Source organism: Oncorhynchus nerka, linkage group LG12 (genome assembly GCF_034236695.1).
Source record: "Oncorhynchus nerka isolate Pitt River linkage group LG12, Oner_Uvic_2.0, whole genome shotgun sequence".
NCBI classification, from domain to species: Eukaryota; Metazoa; Chordata; class Actinopteri; order Salmoniformes; family Salmonidae; genus Oncorhynchus; species Oncorhynchus nerka.
The window spans coordinates 26,785,636-26,807,691 of record NC_088407.1 but is presented as its reverse complement, the minus strand read 5'-3'; the positions used below and the strand labels follow the sequence as shown (position 1 = coordinate 26,807,691).

Sequence of the window (22,056 nt, the reverse complement as noted above, 5' to 3'; positions counted from 1 at the left end):
TTTTTCTAGTTCGTTCAGATGGCTTTGTTTTTCTAGTTCATTCAGATGCCTTTGTTTAGCTGTATCGTTCAGATACCTTTGTTTAGCTGTATCGTTCAGATACCTTTGTTTAGCTGTATCGTTCAGATACCTTTGTTTAGCTGTATCGTTCAGATACCTTTGTTTAGCTGTATCGTTCAGATACCTTTGTTTAGCTGTATCGTTCAGATACCTTTGTTTAGCTGTATCGTTCAGATACCTTTGTTTAGCTATAACGTTGAGATACCTTTGCATTTCTATGTTCTTCAAAACCTTTGCTTTTCTATATCGTTCAGATTGCTTTGTTTTTCTAGTTCGTCCAGACGGCTTTGTTTTCCTAGTTCGTTCAGACGGCTTTGTTTTCCTAGTTCGTTCAGACGGCTTTGTTTTTCTAGTTCGTTCAGACGGCTTTGTTTTTCTAGTTCGTTCAGACGGCTTTGTTTTTCTAGTTCGTTCAGATGGCTTTGTTTTCCTAGTTCGTTCAGACGGCTTTGTTTTTCTAGTTCGTTCAGACGGCTTTGTTTTTCTAGTTCGTTCAGATGGCTTTGTTTTTCTAGTTCGTTCAGATACCTTTGTATTTCTAGATACCGCTGTTTTTCTATATCGTTTCAGATACCTGCAGTCCTCTGCACCTCTCTGATTCAGAGGGGTTGGGTTAAATGCCTTGCTCTGCAAGGGCTGCGGCTTTTGTGGAGCGATGGGTAATGATGCTTCGAGGGTGGCTGTTGTCTATGGGTGCAGAGGGTCCTTGGTTAGAACCCAGGTAGGGGTGAGGAGATGTACAAAACTGTTACACGGGAACTATTTTAATCAGGATAATCTCCTCTTTGTAATTATGTAAATCTGGGCAGCGAGCTAATTTTTCATCGATCGCTAGACCAGAAATAGTTTCGATTTTTCTCTACTTTTTCATTACGCAGACATAAGCACAGTTGACACCATCGAGGTGTGGATGTTTACTTTCTACACAAGTAGTTTTTTTCCAGTTTCATACGACGAACAGTTTGTAGTGGTAAAATACAGATAGATACATTTATGGAATTCTAAGCATCACTCCAGTCCAAACCGGCTCTGCGAACGTTCGATCCCCTTCATTTGCTGTTCCCGTTTAGCCAACGTTCTGAAGCCGTTTTTCAGCCTTGGGTGAATTTAACTCGTTCGTCCAGCCTATAGATGGCCAGAGCGAATTTTACGAAAGCATCCGAATGTCGATTGAGAAAGCACAACACCTATACCATTTAGCTAAGCTAAGAATGACAAGAATAATCAAGTCAATAAACGTTGTAGTTAGCCTATAGTAAATATACTGGCAAGTTTGATGTATAACTACTAACGTTAGGTAGTTAGCTAACATACTGGTACATACTGCTGTAATGATATGCTATGTGGTCCGTAAGGACGGCGTAGCTAACAAATTGTCAGCCAACATAACGTGTAAGATAACTTATTTGAAAAGTAAGTACTTTATTACATTGAGCAGCAAGCTACCCCTTGGTCGTTAGGGAAAATCTGGTCTGTGATAGGAGGTGGGTTTTTCGCACCTAGCTTGGCTATTAGACTATTCTTTAGTAAAGGTTGAATAGTCTATTGTTCAGCTACTAGCCCCCCTCCCCAACTTGCAACAAATTGCTATTCCCATCTCATTCCTTTCCTCTTCCACGCGTCATAATTCTGCTCCTGAGTGGCTCGCTTGTGGGCGTGCTGGCAGGATATGGCAGTGTCTTCGGTTGTGCATCAAGAATTCTGCATACAGTAGCACGTTTGTATGAAGGTGTGGTTATTCACAGGCAAATTGTTATGCTATGGAGGTACATTTGTGTCTTTTTGTCAAGAGCAAAACCTTTTTAATTTTCAATCAAAAAGAATTGTTCTAGAAGCAACTTTTTTCCGACACAAAGGAAGTCAAATCGGACACCTACAAAGATGGCATCTCAGGTAAGCAGCACTGGGTGTAACGGTTTTCGTAGGTGGAAGAAGGTGAGGACCAAGGTGCAGCGTGGTACATGTTCATCCTTTTAATAATGGAACTGAACACTGATTAACAAAACACAGAGAACAACCGAAACAGTTCTGTCTGTGCAGACACAAAAAACAGAAAGCAAACACCCACAACCAAAATGGGGAAAACAGGCTACCTAAGTATGATTCTCAATCAGAGACAACGAACGACACCTGCCTGTGATTGAGAACCATACTAGGCCAAACACATAGAAATATAACATAGAAAAAAGAACATAGGACTACCCACCCCAACTCACGCCCTGACCAACCTAACACAAAGACATAAAAAGGAACTAAGGTCAGAAGGTGACACTGGGCTGTATTGACGTATCCTAAAAATGACATCTGCTGCTTTAGATTGAACGGTCATATATCTCAGTTATTGTTTTCATATCTATAAAACATCAACTGTTTTCTTTACTTTCAGAGAGCGAGCTGATCAATGGGTCGAAAATGTAGATATTGCCAGATGTTCACTGTCTGAGGAACAGGCTGTGGAAGCTTTATAGCTGGCAAAAGTGTCCATAACCAGAGGTAATTAAACTGTTCTGTGATCTTTTTCTCCATCTCTGCCTGTCTTGTTGTACATGGAACCTGTCTCACATGCATTAATTTAAAAAACTCTTAAGATGTCAGCTGCTAATTTTCAGATTTACACCACACAAACACAGCCATTTTCACTGGACTAGCTGTTGCTGCCAAGTCATGATTTCCCTGGGGGTTAGACTTGCAATAACCAAGTGGTGAGACACATAGCCCTCTATATTTAAATGTTTCAGGTATACTCTGATAGGTGCCTGCGTCACATACAGTATCTTCTATTGACATAATCTTCTATTGTTTGTCCTCATGTGTCTGTTTTTCAGCATAAAGTACTCTGTAGCCACTTAGTGTGGACACCCGGTGAGACCACACACACAATAAGTCTCCCTTCTTCACTTCATCTCTCTCCCCCTTCTCCTTAAATCCTCTAGGTTATATCAGCTCTTTTGGTGAACCCCTTCCGCATCTGAACTGTCTGACACAGAGGGCACAGCATGTTCATAGGTGAGATGTCGCTTGGTCGGGTCAACAGGAAGTATTATTAAAGAGATGCTTTACATTGAAATACAGACAGAGATGGAGTATTCCATGATCCAGTTTTGCATTTCACCTCCTGATATAAGATGAAAAAAAAACAAGGCTTAATCATGCTCTCTCTCTATCCATCTGTCTCTCGTCTGCAGGTATGTTTTGATGTGAGAGAGGAAGCCAGTCCCGTCATCGCCACCTCATCCGCTCTTAAGAAAAACTTTGGGCCAACTGAGGGCCCAAGGCTGGTTAGGAGACACTGCAATTGTGGTGAACTGAGAGAATATTAGGGTAGCACTGTAATTCATGAATCATATGCTGTCTGCTGCTGTTTTTACCTCTTTCCCTTTCTGTCTTCTACACCTATCTCCCCACCTCGTCTTTCTTCCTCCTTTCATAATGCACACCATATGTGCATTGAAGTACAGATTGAACTTGTATTTATAATATTACAATTCTCATAAATATAATTCATTTATGTATTTATAACACCTGGATAATGAACTTCTTTCAATAAAGTACTTCACATTCTCCACTGGTTGAAATGAAGTATCTCATCAAATCAAATTTTATTTGTCTCATACACATGGTTAGCAGATGTTAATGCCAGTGTAGCGAAATGCTTGTGCTTCTAGTTCCGACCTTGCAGTAATATCTAACAAGTAATCTAACAATTTCACAACAATTACCTTATACACACAAGTGTAAAGGAATGAATAAGAATATGTACATATAAATACATGGATGAGTGATGTCCGTGCAGCATTGGATAAGATGCAGTAGATGGTATAGAGTACAGTATATACATATGAGATGAGTAATGTAGGGTATGTAAACATTATATAAAGTGGCATTGTTTAAAGTGACTAGTGATACATATATAACATTTCATTTTTTATTATTAAAGTGGCTAGAGATTGAGGTAGTATGTTGGCAGCAGCCACTTAATGTTAGTGATGGCTGTCTTATGGCTTCTGATGGAAGCTGTTTTTCAGTCTCTCGGTCATTGAAATACTATCCTGTGTCCTCAGATTAATGCAGATGAAGGAAGTTAGATATCCATAGTTTTTTTTCTGTGTATATGAATTACAAATCAATCATGTTTCTAGTCTATTGCATAGTTACAATGTGTAATCATTGATGTCCCAGGATGTCCCGATCGTTTAAAGATGGATTGGACCAAGGTGCATCATGGTAGGCGTACATTTTTTATTTTCTTTAAATGACACCGAAAAAACAACAAAATACCGAAACGAACGTAAAGCTACATGCAGTGCAGAAAGCAACTACACACAAACATAGTCAAGATCCCACAAACTAAAGGTGGAAAAAAGGCTGCCTAAGTATGATCCCCACTCAGAGAAAACGATAGACAGCTGCCTCTGATTGGGAAGAATACCTGGCCAACAAAGAAGTAGAGAAACTAGAATGCCCACCCAAATCACACCCGACCTAACCACATAGAGAAATAAAAAGGCTCTCTAAGGTCAGGGCGTGACAGTACCCCCCCCCCCCCCCTAGCCTCGGGGGCATCTCCGGTTCGGGACATAGACCCCGCTCCACTCGCTGATTCCTCCGCTTCCGTGGAACCGGACCGTGGATCGTCGCTGGAGGAACTGGACCGCAGATTGACGCCGGGGACTCCGGACTGTAGATCGTCGTCGGGGACTCTGGACCGTAGCTTGTCGCCGGACCGTAGATCATCGTGCCATGGATCATCTCTGGAGGCTTCAGGCCATGGGTCATCTCTGGAGGCTTCGGACTGGGAACCCTCAGAGGAGGCTCTGGACTGGGGAGACGGGGACTGGAGGCCGGGTGCGTGGAGCAGACACAGGTCTTACCGGCTGGGGAGACGCACTGGAGGTCTGGAGCGTAGAGCTGGCACAACCCGTCCTGGCTGGATGCTCACTTTAGCCTGGCAAGTGCGGGGCGCTGGCACAGGACGCACTGGGCTGTGAAGGCGCACTGGCGACACAGTGCGTAGAGCCGGCGCAGGATATCCTGGACCGAGGAGGCGTACTGGAGACCAGGAGCGCTGAGCCGGCACAACCAGTCCTGGCTGGATGCGCACTTTCACACGGCAAGTTCGAGGAGCTGGCACAGAACGCACCGGGCTGTGGATGCGCACTGGAGACACATTGCGTATCTCCGCAAAACATGGTGGTCCCACGCTCCTCATGGCGACTGTGTTGCTCCAGACACCAAACCATCCACTCTACCTCATCACTCCCCTCAACTATCTCACAATACTCCTCGCTCAGTCTATCCCAATATTCCTCTTCGCCCTCAGACTCGCCCCTCAGCTTCGCCGACTAATCCGTGTGCCCCCCACCAAAAAATGATTTTTGGGGCTGCCTCTCTCTCGGGCTTCCGTCGTGGTCGTGAACTTCAGAGTCGCCATTGATCCTACCTTTTCTGCCTCCGACCTGCTTCCATGGCAGGGTCTTGTCCTCTGCCATAACCTCCTCCCATGACCATGATGTCCTCCACCTCCTTTTCTCCCGGGCCCAGGATCCCTGCTCCTCCTCGCTATGCTGCTTGGTCCGTTTGTGTTGGGATCTTCTGTCACAACTTACATCTGGTTCCACCTTAATGTTTTGTCAGCCATCTTTGTTGAAGAACGACACAAGGCAAGGGTGGCTCGCGTCAAAATTCATCATTGGAACCACTCGATATGATTGGTCATATAAAAACCTTGGGACCCACACAGTGAACAAATTCACAGGTACTCTGCAGTCTTCTGTAAGCCGAAGACGAGACCGTATCTATGCTTTGGTCAGGTGGGCCTGCTGGTTTTGTGCACATAGGACTGCTACCTGCTCTCTGTGTCTCTGTGTCTCTATGTGGTTTTCAGCAGGATGTCTATGTGGTGTCACTGTTGTTCTCACTATCTTTACTTGTTGTTCATGTTTCCCATGATAGCTTACAGCCACAGCAAAACAGTTATTTATTTAACTGACTGTAATATATATTTAGTTGTCTGAAATCAGTTACAAACCACAAAGAACTACTGATGAACCCTATTTGAACTCTATGAGTTAACTGTCTCCTGTGTGATACAGCACGATTTATTCTAGATCTTTCGGCTCAGGGGGAGGGGCCAGTTTATGGTGATGTCATGGGAGAACTTCCAGTACATTCTCAATCAGACATGTCTTGTGAAGCGCAAAACCTACTGCAGGTTCCTCTCAAAAATATAGCCATGCTATTTAAAAGGGCATTGGTAACCAACAAAGGTCTGAAATTAATAGACCATGCTTTTGCCACACTAATAATGCTAGTTCATGTTGGAGGCCTAAGATGAAAACCAAGAACCAACAATGCAGGTTGTATGCTGTGTGGGGAAACTTAATACATTATGGATGAATTTAACCTCTGAGCTGGGCTGGGTTGGGATGGGCTCAGGATCAGAGGCACGAGAGAGGGGAATAGGATCCTTTACTGTTGGTCCAAACATCAAAAAAGAACTGGCCTTAATAAGTTTAATTTCCCAAATCAATAAGCATTGTATCAAGCCACCATTTAATCGGCTTGATCTAATAACTCTGACTTGAATGTCTTTTTTAAAAGTCTGTCGGGGCTGCTCAAACTATGGTAAACCAGATGACACACTTGTCTCTCAGTTCAGTGTTCCCTCCTACTGTATGATGGCTACATGTAAAGTGTCATCATAAAAGAGGCGACCTGTTGTCAGACCCTCATTCTATACAGTGCAAAAAGGTTTGACGTTACAATGATGATCAGACATTGGATAATGTTTTTGTTTTGCGCCGACTTCGGTAAGCACAAATTTTAAATGTGGTCCCTTTTTGAAATAAGTTAATGCCATAGTCTTTTGAATCCATTTAAATTACTTGTATGAATATGAAAAGTATAATGAGATGTATTGTCTCTGTAATGGGTAGAAATCATTTTCTAATCTAAATCTCTGATTCGTTATTGTTATTTTCTTTCTCCAGTTTGCACATTGACTATGGACATTGTTCAACCAGACACTTTGGTTTTTACTGGGATTGGAGGTACTGTGTCTCTCACTTGCTTTTGTTCATCTGATATGATGACCTACGTTGCTTGGTTCAAGCAGAACTTTGGAGAGAAACCTCTTCCGATGACATCAACATTTCACCACTCTCAAGAGAATTCATATTTCAACAACTTTACCAAGGATTTCACTGAGACTCAACATCTGAGTGTGAAGAGAGGAGTTGACAGCTTTAACCTGACCATCTCCAAGACAGAGTCAGGGGACTCAGCTACATACTACTGTGGTATTATGTTAATGGGAGAAGTCAAATTTGGAGAAGGAACTGTTTTAATTTTCAAAGGTAACTTCCTTTCCTAATTTTTTATTTTCATTTTGCACCATTAAATTATAAATATACTTTGGAATATGATGATAAATGAAAATAGCAGGCCAATAGAATTTACACGCTATGATCTTACTCCGTCACTCTCTTCAGGTTCAGAGTCCAACAGCATGTCTGTGCTCCAGCAGCCTGTGTTTGAGTCAGTCCAGCCAGGAGACTCTGTGACTCTGAACTGTACAATAAACACTGAGACCCGTGCAGGAGAACACAGTGTCTATTGGTTCAGACATGGCTCAGGAGAATCCCACCCAGGAATCATTTACACCCATGGAGACAGGAGTGATCAGTGTGAGAAGAGCCCTGAGACTGGGTCTCCTACACAGAGCTGTGTCTACAACCTCCCCAAGAGGAACCTCATTCTCTCTGATGCTGGGACTTACTACTGTGCTGTGGCCTCATGTGGGGAGATACTGTTTGGGAAAGGGACCAAGCTGAATATTGACCGTAAGTGATATTTCTGACATTTCTGAAAATGTCTCAAATAATTTTCTCTTTTTTATGCCTGCTTGAGCAAAGTGTCCTGAATCTCCTCTATCAATGTCTGTTTTTCTACAGATGGTTGTAAGGAGCACCAGGTTCTCTTGGTGTACTGCCTGGGTGTAGCGTTGGCTCTTTGTGTCATCCTCATTATTGTCCTTGGTTGTGTTTTGTATAAGATGACCAAGAAAATATTTATCCCGTGCAGAGGTAAGCGGGATCCTTGCAAATTTATGCTTAAACAGGTTTTAGTCATGCAACTGGGTTAATTCATTGTATGATGATGATTCCACCACGTGTTTGTCTAAAGGAACGCACCCTCAATCAAGTACTTCATCAGTCCCCAGTTCTCATGAGCAGGTAGACAGACTTAACACTTGTCCAGCTGTTGCTGATTCGATGTATTTTTTCTTCATTCAAAATGTGAAAATAGGCATTTACCTAAAGGTGTTGTTACATTATAAATATTTTAGTGTAATACCAAATATTTGGCATTTATATTTGTTATTCCTCCCAGGATCAAGATGTTGACACACTCCATTACGCCGCTCTGAACGTCGTCCACAAGAAAGTGAAGGCCATGGAGAGAGACACTGTTTACTCTGGGGTGAGACGCCAAAACATGGACTGAAATGTAGAATTTTGCTTTTTAATAACTTACATTGACATTGTGTTTTCTACACTATATGTAAAACTATGGCTTTTCATTGTGTGTTAAAATTTATTCTGTCAATCTCCTTTTAACATTGATACTGTTGTGCATTTTAGATCCAATAAAACATGAAACTGCTTTCATTTTGAGATATTGTTTGATTTGCATTAATGTTTTTCTCTGTCCTTGAATTTCACAGATTCAGTTTGCAACAATAATTTTAGGCTTATGGTCAATAGAACAAAACTATTTTTGGATGCATAACGCACTGTAAATATGCATCTATTGACTGATGTTTTAGTTTGTCTCAAACTCTTGTTTTAGCTGTATCATGAAAACCTCTGTGTGTTCTGAATACCCTAAATAGATTTAACACTCAGCTAAACTCATCTCTAACCCCCAGCAATGACTTTCAGTCTTCACCACGTGCTCTCTACAAAAACCTTTGTCTGAGTGTGCCAGAGCGCAGAATAACTGACGGATTTACGAATGCTCAACACCCGATGAATATGGCCAGTGTCAGTAAACGTACATACCCCAACCAGAAGCCATGGATTACAGGCAACATCCACACTGAGCTAAAGGGTAGAGCTGCGTCTTTCAAGGAGTGGGACTCTGACCCGGAAGCTTATAAGATGTGTACCAGGATGTGTACTCTGAGCATGTGCTGATCAACTGGCAAGTGTCTCCACTGACATTTTCAACCTCTCCCTGTCTGAGGTGGTAATACCAACATGTTTCATGCAGACCACCATAGTCCCTGTGCCCAAGAACACTAAGGTATCCTGCCTAAATGACTACCGACCCATAGTACTCATGTCTGTAGCCATGAAGAGCTTTGAAAGGCTGGTCATGGCTCACATTAACACCATTATCCCAGAAACCCTAGACCCACTCCAATTTGAATACCGCCCCAACAGATCCACTGATGGTGCAATCGCTATTGCACTACACACTGCCCTTTCACACCTGGACAAAAGGAACACTTACGTGAGAATGCTGTTCATTGACTACAGCTCAGCGTTCAACACCATAGTGCCCTCAAAGCTCATAACTAAGCTAAGGACCCTGGGACTGAACACCTCCCTCTACACCTGGATCCTGGACTTCCTGTAGGGCCACCCCCAGGTGGTAAGCGTAGGTAACAACACATCCGCCACGCTGATCCTCAACACAGGGGCCCCTCAGGGGTGCGTGCTCAGTCCCCTTCTGTACTCCCTGTTCACTCATGACTGCACAGCCAGGTTCCAACACCATCATTAAGTTTGCCGACGGGAGGCCTGATTACTGACAATGACGAGACAGCCTATAGGGAGGAGGTCAGAGACATGACCGTGTGGTACAAGGACAACAACCCCTCCCTTAATGTGATCAAGACAAAGGACTCCTTTGTTGAACGAGTGGATTACTGAAATCAATGGCGCCAACTAAACTGACTTTTTGGGATAGAAAGAAGGATTTTATCGAACAAAATGACCATTCATGTTGCAGCTGGGACCCTTGGGATTGTAAACAGAGGAAGATCTTCAAAGGTGAGGGATTTATTTAATCTCTATTTGTGATTTTGTGAAGCCTGTGCTGGTTGAAAAATATGTTGATGTGGGGCGCTGCCTTCAGATAATCGCATGATATGCTTTCGCCGTAAAGCCTTTTTGAAATCGGACAACGCAGTTGGCTTAACAAGAAGTTAAGCTTTTAAATGATATAAGACACTTGTATGTTCATGAATGTTTAATATTACGAATATTTATTTTAATTGCACCCTGCAATTTCACCGGATGTTTTCTCATGTGTGATACAGCATCATCTAGTCTAGATTTTTTATTTTTTTATTTTACCTTTATTTAACTAGGCAAGTCAGTTAAGAACAAATTCTTATTTTCAGTAACGGACTAGGAACAGTGGGTTAACTGCCTGTTCAGGGGCAGAACGACAGATTTGTATCTTGTCAGCTCGGTTGTTTGAAATTGCAACCTTCCGGTTACTAGTCCAACGCTCTAACCACTAGGCTACCCTGGGCTCAGGGGGAGGGGCCAGTTTATGATGATGTCATGGGAGAACCTTCAGTACATTCTCAATCAGACATGTCTTGTGCAGCACAAAAACTATTGCAGGTTCCTCTGTCAGAAGAAGACCAATAGAGGAGGATCCTCCTTCTGATATATTGCTTCCTATAAGAACCACACTAACAGGAGAGAAAAATAGAGTGGATCAAATGTGCCATGTATTGGTTGGAAAGTTGACTGGTTGACTGGTGTCCAATCAGACATGCACTCTTAGGTGTTACACATCAGAAGGAACTGTTTTAATTGTCAAAGGTAACTTCCTTCCCTAATTATGGATTTTCATTTTGCACCATGAAATTCAAAATAAACGTTAGGATTTGGTGATAAATGAATACAGCAGGAAAATGCCATTTACACACCATGATCTTACTCGCTCTCTTTAGATTCAGGGTCCTTAAGCATGTCTGTGCTCCAGCAGCCTGTGTCTGGGTCAGTCCAGCCAGGAGCCCTGAGGCTGGGTCTCCTACACAGAGCTGTGTCTAGAACCTTCCCAAGAGGAACCTCAGCCTCTCTGATGCTGGGACATACTACTGTGCTGTGGCCTCATGTGGGGAGATACTGTTTGGGAACGGGACCAAGCTGGATGTTGAAGGTAGACTACATTCCCTAATCCATATGCTATTTAAAAAAAACAGACATTGCAGTTAATGATTGATTCGCTGTATGGACTACTGCCCATAGCACTATGTTGGAGTGGTACAGTATATTTTATTCTTTCAGATTGTGAGTTTGATCCACAGATGAGAATCCTGGTCCTCTCCATCATAAGAACTGGAGTTCTCCTCTGCTGTCTGACCATCATCTACCTCACCAGGAAATAGATCAAGCTAAGGACAGTGTCAATAGACTAGAGATGGTTTTTGGAGTAAAGTCAGAGATACTGTATCATCCCTATGCATTGAAAATGATGATTAATTGAGATTGCTTATTTGCTCGTATTGCATTTGAAAAGTATTAGCCTGCGACTTCTAATTCAATTGAGCATCATCATGCTTCCTTATGCTGTATGTGTTAATTGATTGAACTGCTCTCCTGAAATCCCTGTATACAGAATGTACCCTCTTTTTTCATTAATACATATCTTCCTTCTCTTGTGTTCTGTACATACAGTATGTCTGTATGTCTGTGTGCAGAGGGCTTCTGCAGACACAACCTACTGTTACCATGCTAAAACCACCCACGCAACATTCACTCAGTGAGCTGTTCACCAGTACCTGAACACTGGTTTACTGTGACATCATGATGCGTTGCTTTGCTTTGGACAGGCCTGGTTGACCTTTCCTTCACTATGTAGTTTCAGCAGGATGTCTATGTGGTCTCAGTGTGTTTTCTCTCATGCTTACATTGTTGAGCACGACCATAACAATTAGAAACACAGTCCACTGACATACTGCATGCTACATAGCCTCTATGTTGTCACATGGGCCAATTTCCCAGACATAGATTATCCCTAGTCCTGGACTAAAATGACATGTTCATTCTTGAACTACAATATATATTTTTTTTTACAGTTTATAAGATAATTTGTATCAATGTTTACAGCTAAGAGGCCTACCCACCCAGGTCAACCTGGTCTCATAGACTAGACGTAACATAGTCATTGTAAATCCGTAACACTCAAATTAGTATGAAATGTAACGTTTGGTATGGTTACATAAGAAGGACACTTAAAACAAAAGTAGGGGGGTTGGTCGAGTTGGATGGGTAGGCGTATAACATGAACGTCTAGCGTCCCAAAGGTTGCATTTTTGAATCTCGTCACGGACAACTTTAGCATTTTAGCAACTTAACCACCTAGCTAACGTTAGCGATAGTCACCCAGCTCCTTAGCTAACATTAGCCACAACAAATGGGAATTCGCAACATATCATACATTTAGCTAATTGTTTACATATTGTACGAATTACAATTTGTAACATATTGTACGAATTGCAAATTGTAACATATCATACGAATTGTAATTTGTAACATATCATACACCATGGGATGATGGACACCCACAAATGAATACATACCATACGAAACGTAACATATCAATCCAGTTAGAGCATGTTTGTGTGAATGATAGTGAATGAGACTGACATATAATTGACTTGTTTCATTCTGTTGGTGTTTCCCCCATAAACATAATGCTCCACTCCAGTTCACCCTCCGTCGATCGACGAATGTGCAGAGTCATGTTTTTTGGGGCAGCGGGCACTTTTGTCCACATTGTCATTGCATTCCACCCAGAGAGGAAGTCCGCCTTGTGTCGTGCAGTCTGCGATGCAAATGACCGCTCCACCATGATCGACGGGGTGCATATGGTCGTGAGAGAGATGCGGGAATCTTCTCAAGAAGCATGTTCAGCTCTCAACTCATTGCAGGCCCACTCCCGCTGAGGCCAGTGTGCTTGCTGGGGACCCAAACACCAAGCCCATATGTCTTAGTGGGAGATGAGGCATTCCCTCTGAGGGTAAACCGGATGCGACCATATCCAGGTAAAATAGGCTAAATACATGTGACTACATATGATGGGAAAATTATACCAATATTGACGTTGTAATTATATGCTTCACATAAAATGTATCTGCCATCCCAGTAAGAGGATGGGGGCCTATGTTCAAAGCATAGGCTATAGCTGTTACACTACACATTTGATCGCCTTCATGTTCATGTGCAATACTAATAGCCATTTTCTTCAGGTTCCTCTGCCCTTGATGAAGCCAAGAATATCTACAACTACTGCCACTCAAGCCAAAAGAATTTCAGAAACCTGCTTTGGGATTCTTGCTGCAAGATGGAGGGTCCTGGGACGAGCTGTTGATGTTGCCTCAGAGAAAGCAGAGTCCATTGTGAATGTCTGCGTGGCCCTCCACAACTACCTTTGCACCACAGAAATGGACAATTCAGTCATCAACATGGTACATCCACCACACATACATCCAGCTTCCTGGTCCCAAGAAACATGTCAGCAGACAGGGCATCTGGAGTTGCTACAGATGTGAGCAACAACCTCAAGGACTACTTCCTCACACCAGTTAGTCATGTATCTTTACAGGATGCTGCATCAATTTTGTTATTGTTCGACATAAAATACTGTAAAAACACCAGCAAATCAGCTCCAAGTGATAATTATGTTTTAGTTTTGGCCTTCTTGCATTCAATTTGCAGTCTACGAATGATTTGTAATTTTGTTCCAACCCCCTGACCATTCCCTTAACATTTGTTTTTGCCTGCAGCTGAATCTCGATGATAATCCCTGCTTTAGCTTTATGGAAATGCTTTTACCTTGTTGTTTGTATTCTACACATACTTTGCACATCAAACTGAGAAAGGCCCGGAAAATGTTGCACATTATCTGAGAAAGATCTGAAAAATTTCCAAAGACTCCAGCCACCCGAGATATGGACTGTTTTCCATGCACCTGTCCGGCAGATGTGTCACGCCCTGACCTTAGAGATCCTTTTTATGTCTCTATTTAGGTTTGGTCAGGGCGTGTTGTGTAGTTCTATGTTTTGGCCGGGTAGGGTTCTCAATCAGGGACAGCTGTCTATCGTTGTCTCTGATTGAGAACCATACTTAGGCTGCCCTTTTTCCCACCTGTGTTTGTGGGAAGTTGACTTTGTTTATGGCACACAGCCTTTTGCTTCACGGTTTGTTTTTGTAGTGTTTATTGTTTTGTTCGGCGTCTTTTCAAATAAAAAGAAAATGTACGCTCACAACGCTGCGCCTTGGTCCAGTTCTTTCAACAGCCATGACAAGATGATACTGATGCATCAAGGCTCAGACCAACAGACACCTAAAAAGCTTCCAACCCCTGGCGATAAGACTGTTAAATGACTAACAACTACTGCCCCCCCTCACACCCACACTGCTGCTTAAATGATTCTTGATTAGATTTATATTACTACCACTACACTGCTGTTCATTGATTATTTATTGGCATTAACATTAGTATATATTTTATCCTGCTACTGGTCACTATTACTCCTGTTCACATGCATATATTACCACGATTAGATCACACCTACACTGACCATCTGGCACAAATACACACTCACATCACACTAACACCCAAATACTTACACTCACCACCACGCACACACTCACCACCACGCACACACTCACCACCACGTATGCTGCTGCCATAATGTTTACTATTATTATTATTTATTCTGCTACCAGTAACTTTCTCCTAATCCCTCACCTACATGTAACTAGTGTATCTACTTCAAATTACTCCAGTAACCCTGCACATTGTACATTTGGTATATGCACTGACCCGGTATATAGTTAGTGTAGTAGTATCGTTCATTTATATCCCTCTTTTATTTCTGATTTCTTGTGTTTTCTTTATCATTATATATCATTGCTTATTATTTGTACTATGTTGATATTGGTTACTGCACTGTTGGGTAGAGCCTGCAAGTTAAGCATTTCACTGTACTTGTGCATGTGACAAAACTTAAACTTGGTAGGGGTCTGGTGTTTATCGTCCAGATGAACAGATGAAGAGAGATGTGAAAAGAGTGTGTGTGGTGTTGATGCACTGAGAGGTGTTGTGAGAGATGAAGGCCAGTCTTCCTGTAGTGCAGGTTGTTTGTCTTCAGCAGAGAGAGAATGACACAGATTAGGTCTACCACAGTGGAAAGTCACTGTTGGTCAGTGTCTGTCTCACATCCCGTTAATGTCAACCGCCCCTGAAATCACCCACACATTAACACTTACACATGTCACGTAGTGGAAAAGCGACCAGGTTCTTTGGGATCTGGGTTTAGCAGACAGAGTAAAGTAGAGGCAGACAACAGTTTCAACAAACAACATATTTTTTTTATAGTGAATGGCTTTCTGGTGGTCACATCTCACACATGTTGCGTTCCATAGTTTATTTTGAGCCAATGCAAATCATTTAAAAGTTCAAAATCACAAAGAAATACCAAAATGAAACAAACCAAACAGAATGGGGAACAGGAAGTGGTGAAGCCCAGGAGCCAGGCGTCCATATTCTCTCTTTAGTACCGTTGCTCAAAGACCTCTGTATGATCTCACCAAATGCATGCTCTCTCAGACAACAAAGGGATCCACCATGCCTCTGGACTGGAAATCTGGCAAGACATACTGAGAGAGAGGGGGGTGGGCATAAAGGCCATTTCATAAAGGCAATTTCATGTTAAATGTGCAACCAGAGGGAAAAAAAATCTAGATCACCTGTACTCCACACACAGAGACACGTACAAAGCTCTCTCTCGCCCTCTATTTGGTAAATCTGACCACAACTCTATCCTCCTGATTCCAGCTTACAAGCAAAAATTAAAGCAGGAAGCACCAGTGACTCGGTCTATAAAAAAATGGTCAGATGAAGCAGATGCTAAACTACAGGACTGCTTTGCTATCACAGACTGGAACATCTTCCGGGATTCTTCCGATGACATTGAGGTATACACCACATCAGTCACTGGCTTTATCAATAAGTGCAGTGAGGACGTCGTCCCCACAGTGACTGTACGTACATACCCCAACCAGAAGCCATGGATTACAGGCAACATTCACACTGAGCTAAAGAGTAGAGCTGCCGCTTTCAAGGTGCGGGACTCTAACCTTATCTTACAAGAAATCCTGCTACGCCCTGCAACGAACCATCAAACAGGCAAAGTGTCATTACAGGGCTAAGATTGAATCATACTACACCGGCTCCAACGCTCGTTGGATGAGGCAGGGCTTGTGAACTATTACAGACTACAAAGGGAAGCACAGCCGTGAGCTGCCCAGTGACACGAGCCTACCAGACGAGCTAAATCTCCTTTATGCTCACTTCGAGGCAAGCAACACTGAGGCATGCATGAGAGTAGCTCTGGCACCCAGACTGAACTGCAGGCTTTGATCATGAGCAATAAGGCCTGTCTCTGAAAAGACCTGTCTACCTTTGTAGCTGTACAGTAGCTACGGCCAGGCTAGGGTTAGGACTAGGGTTAGCTTTATGGTTAGGACTAGGGCTAAGGCTAGGGCTAGGGTCAGGGAGTCTGAGGTAGAGGAGAGGCCAGCGAGGAACACATCACTTTCTGTGTTGTGAGTGACAGGAAAGAGCAGTTCAGTAAAGAGTGAGACCTGCTGAGGTGAACATCACTGGAACTCTCATAGACTAAGACTGGGGGATGAAATGGTTGTTATATCTCTCTCTCACCGTATGTTTAGCTAGATTTACAGTCCACCTGCCAACACAACAGTGTGGTGAAAAATGTAATCTTAATCATTGAATCTTTTTTTTAATGGGAAAATATTACACTGAGTGTAAATGCGTAGGTGATTTGAGGACGGTTGGTGATAAGGGGATCTGAGTCAGAGACACTGACCAACATAAACGTTCCACTGTGTAGGCCTAACGTGCACAATTCTCTCTCTGCTGAATACGAGCAACCGGTACTACTGAAAAGACTGACCACCACAACCCTCAGTGCATCAAAACCACACACTCTCTTTTCACACCTCTCTTCATCTGGACAAAAAACACCAGACCCTTGCTGCTCAACAATATGTTAGAAGTGTACAAATTGCAGAAACATTGTAACTTCACAAAAAAAGTATAATTTATAAATAATTTATAAACTCTTTTCCTTCATGAAAACCTCTATCACCTCTGACCCATGCACTCAGGGCATAACAACTTCAGTCAGTATCAATGTTCACAGTGCTATTTATTCATTTCACAGCTAGCTTGAAATGTCCCGAATGGAAACATCCTAGCGATTGGCTTAAACCTTTGGTATGTTGTCATGGAAAGACAGTGGAGGAAGCTAATCTGTTAGCAGCATGTTGACGTCGGTTTCAAATGCTTACATACAATAGGTGCATACACAGAGATTTGGCAAAAGCAAGTAACATACACCACATTGGCCTTAGCTTTTTTATTTCCTGGTGAGGTAGACGATGATAACGAAGATGATGAGGCAGCAGAGGAGCACGCCAGTTCTTATGATGGAGAGAAGGACCAGGATTCTCATCTGTGGATCAACAAGTGAAATAGTAAGAATTCTCAGACTAGGTCAAATCAAATCAAATGTTATTGGTCACATACACGTGTTTAGCAAATGTTATTACGGGTGTAGCGAAATGCTTGTGTTTCTAGCTCCAACAGTGCACTAATATCTAACAAGTAATATCTAACAATTTAAAGTAAAGGAATGGAATTAAAAAAAAGGTTGGTATAAGAGGCAGTAAATTTATTTATATTCTGTGGTACTATAATGTTATCATATTAATTCATTCTGAAATATGATATAAATATACCTTCTTCACAGTGCTCTGTATGGTGCTTGTCAGAATCTTTGTGACCTTTCAGATGATTAGGAGAGCTAAATATTCCACTGTTATTCAAACTGTAGTAAGATAATATCAACATTTTCTCAATAACATCTCTGATTCCTCGGATACATGTTAGTGGATTTGGTGACAATGTATTGAAAAGATGACCTTGGACCTTCAGGACAGTTGCGTTGGTGAAGATGAAATACTTATCCAACATTCCACAGAAGTACAGACCAGAATCGGCTACATCCACCTCTGTGATTGTGAGATAGATAGTTATATTGGTGATTAACATTTTCACGTGATTGGCCTGAAATCCATTTTGATGACTAACAGTTTGCAGAGAGCTCCACATAGACGTGATGCACAGGGGCTTTGAACCGTTGACTTGCTTGAATCAGCCAACATATCCCATTTTTAAAAAGGGGTATGTTGACCTCAGGTCTCCCCACTGGAAGCCTGAGGTAGGGGGAGCGGGGAATCTATCAAATGGTGCACATATAACTTTGTACAGTACTAATGCAATTACTAATGCAATTAGTTGTCCAATTTAGTTTGTGTTTCTTGTTTGAAGTCAAATAGTGTAATAATCAGGTTCTCTTCTTTTTAAGTGTGTTATTCTATTTGTGTATTTGTGTGTTACGGGTTTTGTGCAGTTTAGTTTTATTTGTGTGTTTTTGTTAGCAATAGGGTAATAGTGTAATAATTCAATTATCTTTTTATTTGTATTTATATACTACAATTTGTTTCTATTTGTCTTTGTTACTTCTTTTTGATATTTTGAGTCTTCTTTTTGTGTATATTTTTATATAGTTTTTAAATGTTGTGATTATTTATTTGTGTTGTTCCAAATGTCTGAATAAAAAGGTGAGTTAGTGCAGAATGGTGCTTTTTTTGCGTGTGTGTGTGTGTGTGTGTGTGTGTGTGTGTGGGGGGGGGGGGGGGGGGGTCGCCAAAGGAGCCATACAAGCTAGAACCACCACTGCCTGGCTGGACCACCACTGAGGGTGACATTATCCCCTGGATGGACCACCACTAACGGGGATAGAGAGACAGGCACAGCGTGGGTCCGATCTGAAAGAGAGAAAACCAAGTGTTTTTAGAAATGTTTGCTAATTTATTAAAAATTAAAACAGAAATACCTTATTTACATAAGTATTCAGAAAATTTGCTATGAGAATTGAATTTGAGCTCCGGTGCATCCTGTTTCCATTGATCATTTAAATAGGCAAGTCAGTTAAGAACAAATTCTTACTCACATTGATGGCTTAGGAACTGTGGGTTAACTGCCTTGTTCAGGGGCAGAACAACAGACCTTGTCAGTTCAGGGATTCGATCTAGCAACCTTTCAGTTACAGGCCCAACGCTCTAACCACTAGGCTACCTGCCACCCCAAAATGCTTGAGAAGTTTCTACAACTTGATTGGAGTCTACTTGTGGTAAAATGAATTGATTGAACATGCTTTGGAAAGGCACACACCTGTCTATATAAGGTCCCACAGTTGACAGTGCATGTCAGAGCAAAAACCAACACGAGGTCGAAGGAATTGTCGGTATAGCTCCGAGACAGGATTGTGTCGAGGCATAGATCTGCAGAATGGTACCAAAAAGTGTCTGCAGTAATGAATGTGCCCAAGAACACAATGGCCTCCAACATTCTTAAATGGAAGAAGTTTGGAACCATCAAGACTGGCCAAACTGAGCAATCAGGGAGAAGCTCCTTGGTCAGGGATGTGACCAAGAACCCGAAGAAGATCTCTAGATTTCCTCTGTGGAGAACCTTCTAGAAGGACAACCATCTCCGCAGCACTCCACCAATCAGGCCTCTCTGGTAGAGGGGCCAGACGGAAGCCACTTCTCAGTAAAAGGCACAAGACAGCCCACTTGGAGCTTGCCAAAAGGCACCTAAAGACTCTCAGAACATGAGAAGCAAGATTCTCTGAATGCCAAGCGTCACATCTGGAGGAAACCTGGCACCATCCCTACGGTGAAGCATGGCGTTGGCAGCATCATGCTGTTGGGATGTTTTTCAGCAGCAAGGACAAGTCAGGATTGAGGCAAAGATTAATGGAGCAAAGTACAGAGAGATCCTTGATGAAAACCTTTTCAAGAGTGCTCAGGACCTCAGACCTGTGCGAAGATTAACTTTCCGACAGGACAATGACCCTAAGCACACAGCCAAGACAATGCAGGAGTGGCTTCAGGACGAGTCTCTGAATTTCCAGCAAGAGACTGGACTTGAACCCGATCGAACATCTCTGGAGAGACCTGAAAATAGCTGTGCAGCATTGCTCCACATCCAACCTGACAGAGCTTGAGAGGATCTGCAGAGAAGAAAGGGAGACTCCCCAAATACAGATGTGCCAAGCTTGTAGCATCATACCCAAGAAGACTTGATGCTGTAATCGCTGCCAAAGGTGCTTCAAGAAAGTACTGAGTAAAGGGTCTGAATATTTATGTAAATGTGATATCAGTTTTTTATATTTAATACATTAGCAAATATTTCTAAAAACATGTTTTTGCTTGGTTATTATGGGAAATTGTGTGTAGATTGATGAAAAAAACAACAATTTAATCAATTTTAGAAAAGGGCTGTAATGTAACAAAATGTGGAGAAAAAAATCAAGGGGTCTGACTACTTTCCGAACGCACTATAAAAGACAGTCACAACAATGTGAGAGACCAAATCTATTGGTGAATCACAGAATGTGAACTGAAGATACAATAAGCCTTAGAGGACGAGAGCTGGTATATATTTGCGTTCCATTCTGTGTTAAGATCTGCACTGCCAGACCATGAACGAAGGACTGAATATTCAAATAAGAGAAATGAAAGTAATTTGAGATTATGGGCGGGACATAATGACAACCATAGCTGAATACAATGACCACAGATACATTTATTTAATTACCACCAACCACTGATTTTCAACTCTTGCATTTGGTTTGATAGAGAGAATGATAAGATGTTTGAGGTGTAGACTGTAGTTTATCATCATTGAGGTTCCCAAAATTGTAAATACTCATAAATTGTTCAAACGTCTTTCAACAGACCAGTTGGTCAAATATTTTGTCCATTTTAAAGTAACAGAATTTTAAAAGGGTCTGGATCTAAATCTGTTCTCACTGTAAGACATAGAACAATATGTAATATTTCCCAACATGCTCTATTTTCTGAATTGTTTGTTTAACTGTAATATCTTGCGATTGGCAGGAGCAGTGGCTTGTAATTCACGCATAGTATACCTTACTGGAGGCAGTGGCAAACCGTGGCTACTGGACCTAGCCCTTCAGAGGGGGAGAAAATCTTCCAAAAAGTTGTACTGAACTCAAAACAAAAATCTAGAAAAACTGACACAGAACCTGCACTAATGTTACCAACAACAACAACCACATTGCTTACACAACCTACTGCATGGTAGCCTAACACCATCACTATCACCCAGAAAGAGAAAACAGTGACACATCAAAGGATGTGAGTTTGACAGGCTCGTGATGCTGAACGGACAGCGACCACAATACCAGTAGGAGAGTGCACTTTCTGTAAAACACATAGACTGATAAAAAGACAGCTGTCACACACAGCATGATGTTATAGAATAATCAGTCCATTCATGAGGACATAATAAGCCAGTAGGTCTCAATCATAAGAACAAAAAAACACAACCATTAGGCTAAACATTTACCAATCGAAATGTACAACTATTAACTCCCATTGCAAACATCGTTATCATATTAATCACATACACTAACCAGTGATCTAAAGGTTAAATACAACAATGTTACACATGCATAACACATTATTTTCAAACAGATAGTTAGCAACAGCAAGCGAGCTGCAACATAAAAACAATTCCACTCACCAGATGATGATCATTTGAAACAACTTTTTGTTGAAACTTAATCTGAAAAAGGGTTCACTTAAACAAATTAGCATCAACATCATCTTCAATAACAAATTCTACAGCAGCCGCCGCACAGTAGCCTACAAAAAAACTAGCTAGCTTAGACTGTGGAAAAACTACTGCTCGCTATTGCGTGGTGACTTGTCGGCCTTTGAGAATGGCGGGAGTTTCCATACGTTTTTGTCAAAATGATCCCACCCATTTGTGATTGGTTGA

The 22,056-nt window shown here is 42.0% G+C and overlaps 1 protein-coding gene and 2 long non-coding RNA genes across 4 annotated transcripts; all 3 read left to right on the top strand.

Moving 5' to 3' along the window:
• Positions 1–189: 189 nt before the first annotated feature.
• Positions 190–3,621, top strand: LOC135574169 (uncharacterized). Its single transcript, XR_010465193.1, has 3 exons — positions 190–2,553; positions 2,994–3,066; positions 3,246–3,621. It is a non-coding gene; the product is annotated as an uncharacterized LOC135574169 (long non-coding RNA).
• A 3,187-nt stretch (positions 3,622–6,808) lies between these two features.
• Positions 6,809–10,342, top strand: LOC115138890 (uncharacterized). Of its 2 annotated transcripts, XM_029676077.2 has the most exons (7): positions 6,809–6,869; positions 7,050–7,415; positions 7,551–7,901; positions 8,013–8,144; positions 8,245–8,294; positions 8,452–8,541; positions 8,990–10,342. In XM_029676077.2, the coding sequence occupies exons 1-7, from the start codon at positions 6,824–6,826 to the stop codon at positions 8,993–8,995; spliced, it is 1,041 nt and encodes a 346-aa protein (XP_029531937.1). In that variant the 5' UTR covers positions 6,809–6,823; the 3' UTR covers positions 8,996–10,342. The 2 variants fall into 2 exon arrangements, with proteins under 2 accessions (XP_029531937.1, XP_029531936.1); XM_029676076.2 differs by lacking the exon at positions 8,990–10,342 and having other exon boundaries at positions 8,452–8,650.
• Positions 10,343–10,345: 3 nt separating this feature from the next.
• Positions 10,346–14,316, top strand: LOC115138889 (uncharacterized). Its single transcript, XR_003865014.2, has 4 exons — positions 10,346–10,904; positions 11,036–11,244; positions 11,373–13,132; positions 13,337–14,316. It is a non-coding gene; the product is annotated as an uncharacterized LOC115138889 (long non-coding RNA).
• The last annotated feature ends 7,740 nt before the right edge of the window (positions 14,317–22,056 follow it).

Excerpts from the sequence above, each read along its gene's own strand:
- LOC115138890 (XM_029676076.2), top strand. The coding sequence starts at position 6,824 with ATGATGATCAGACATTGGATAATGTTTTTGTTTTGCGCCGACTTCG. Across the intron at positions 8,145-8,244 it reads AATATTTATCCCGTGCAGAG|GAACGCACCCTCAATCAAGT; the intron begins GTAAGCGGGATC and ends GTTTGTCTAAAG. Across the intron at positions 8,295-8,451 it reads TCCCCAGTTCTCATGAGCAG|GATCAAGATGTTGACACACT; the intron begins GTAGACAGACTT and ends TATTCCTCCCAG.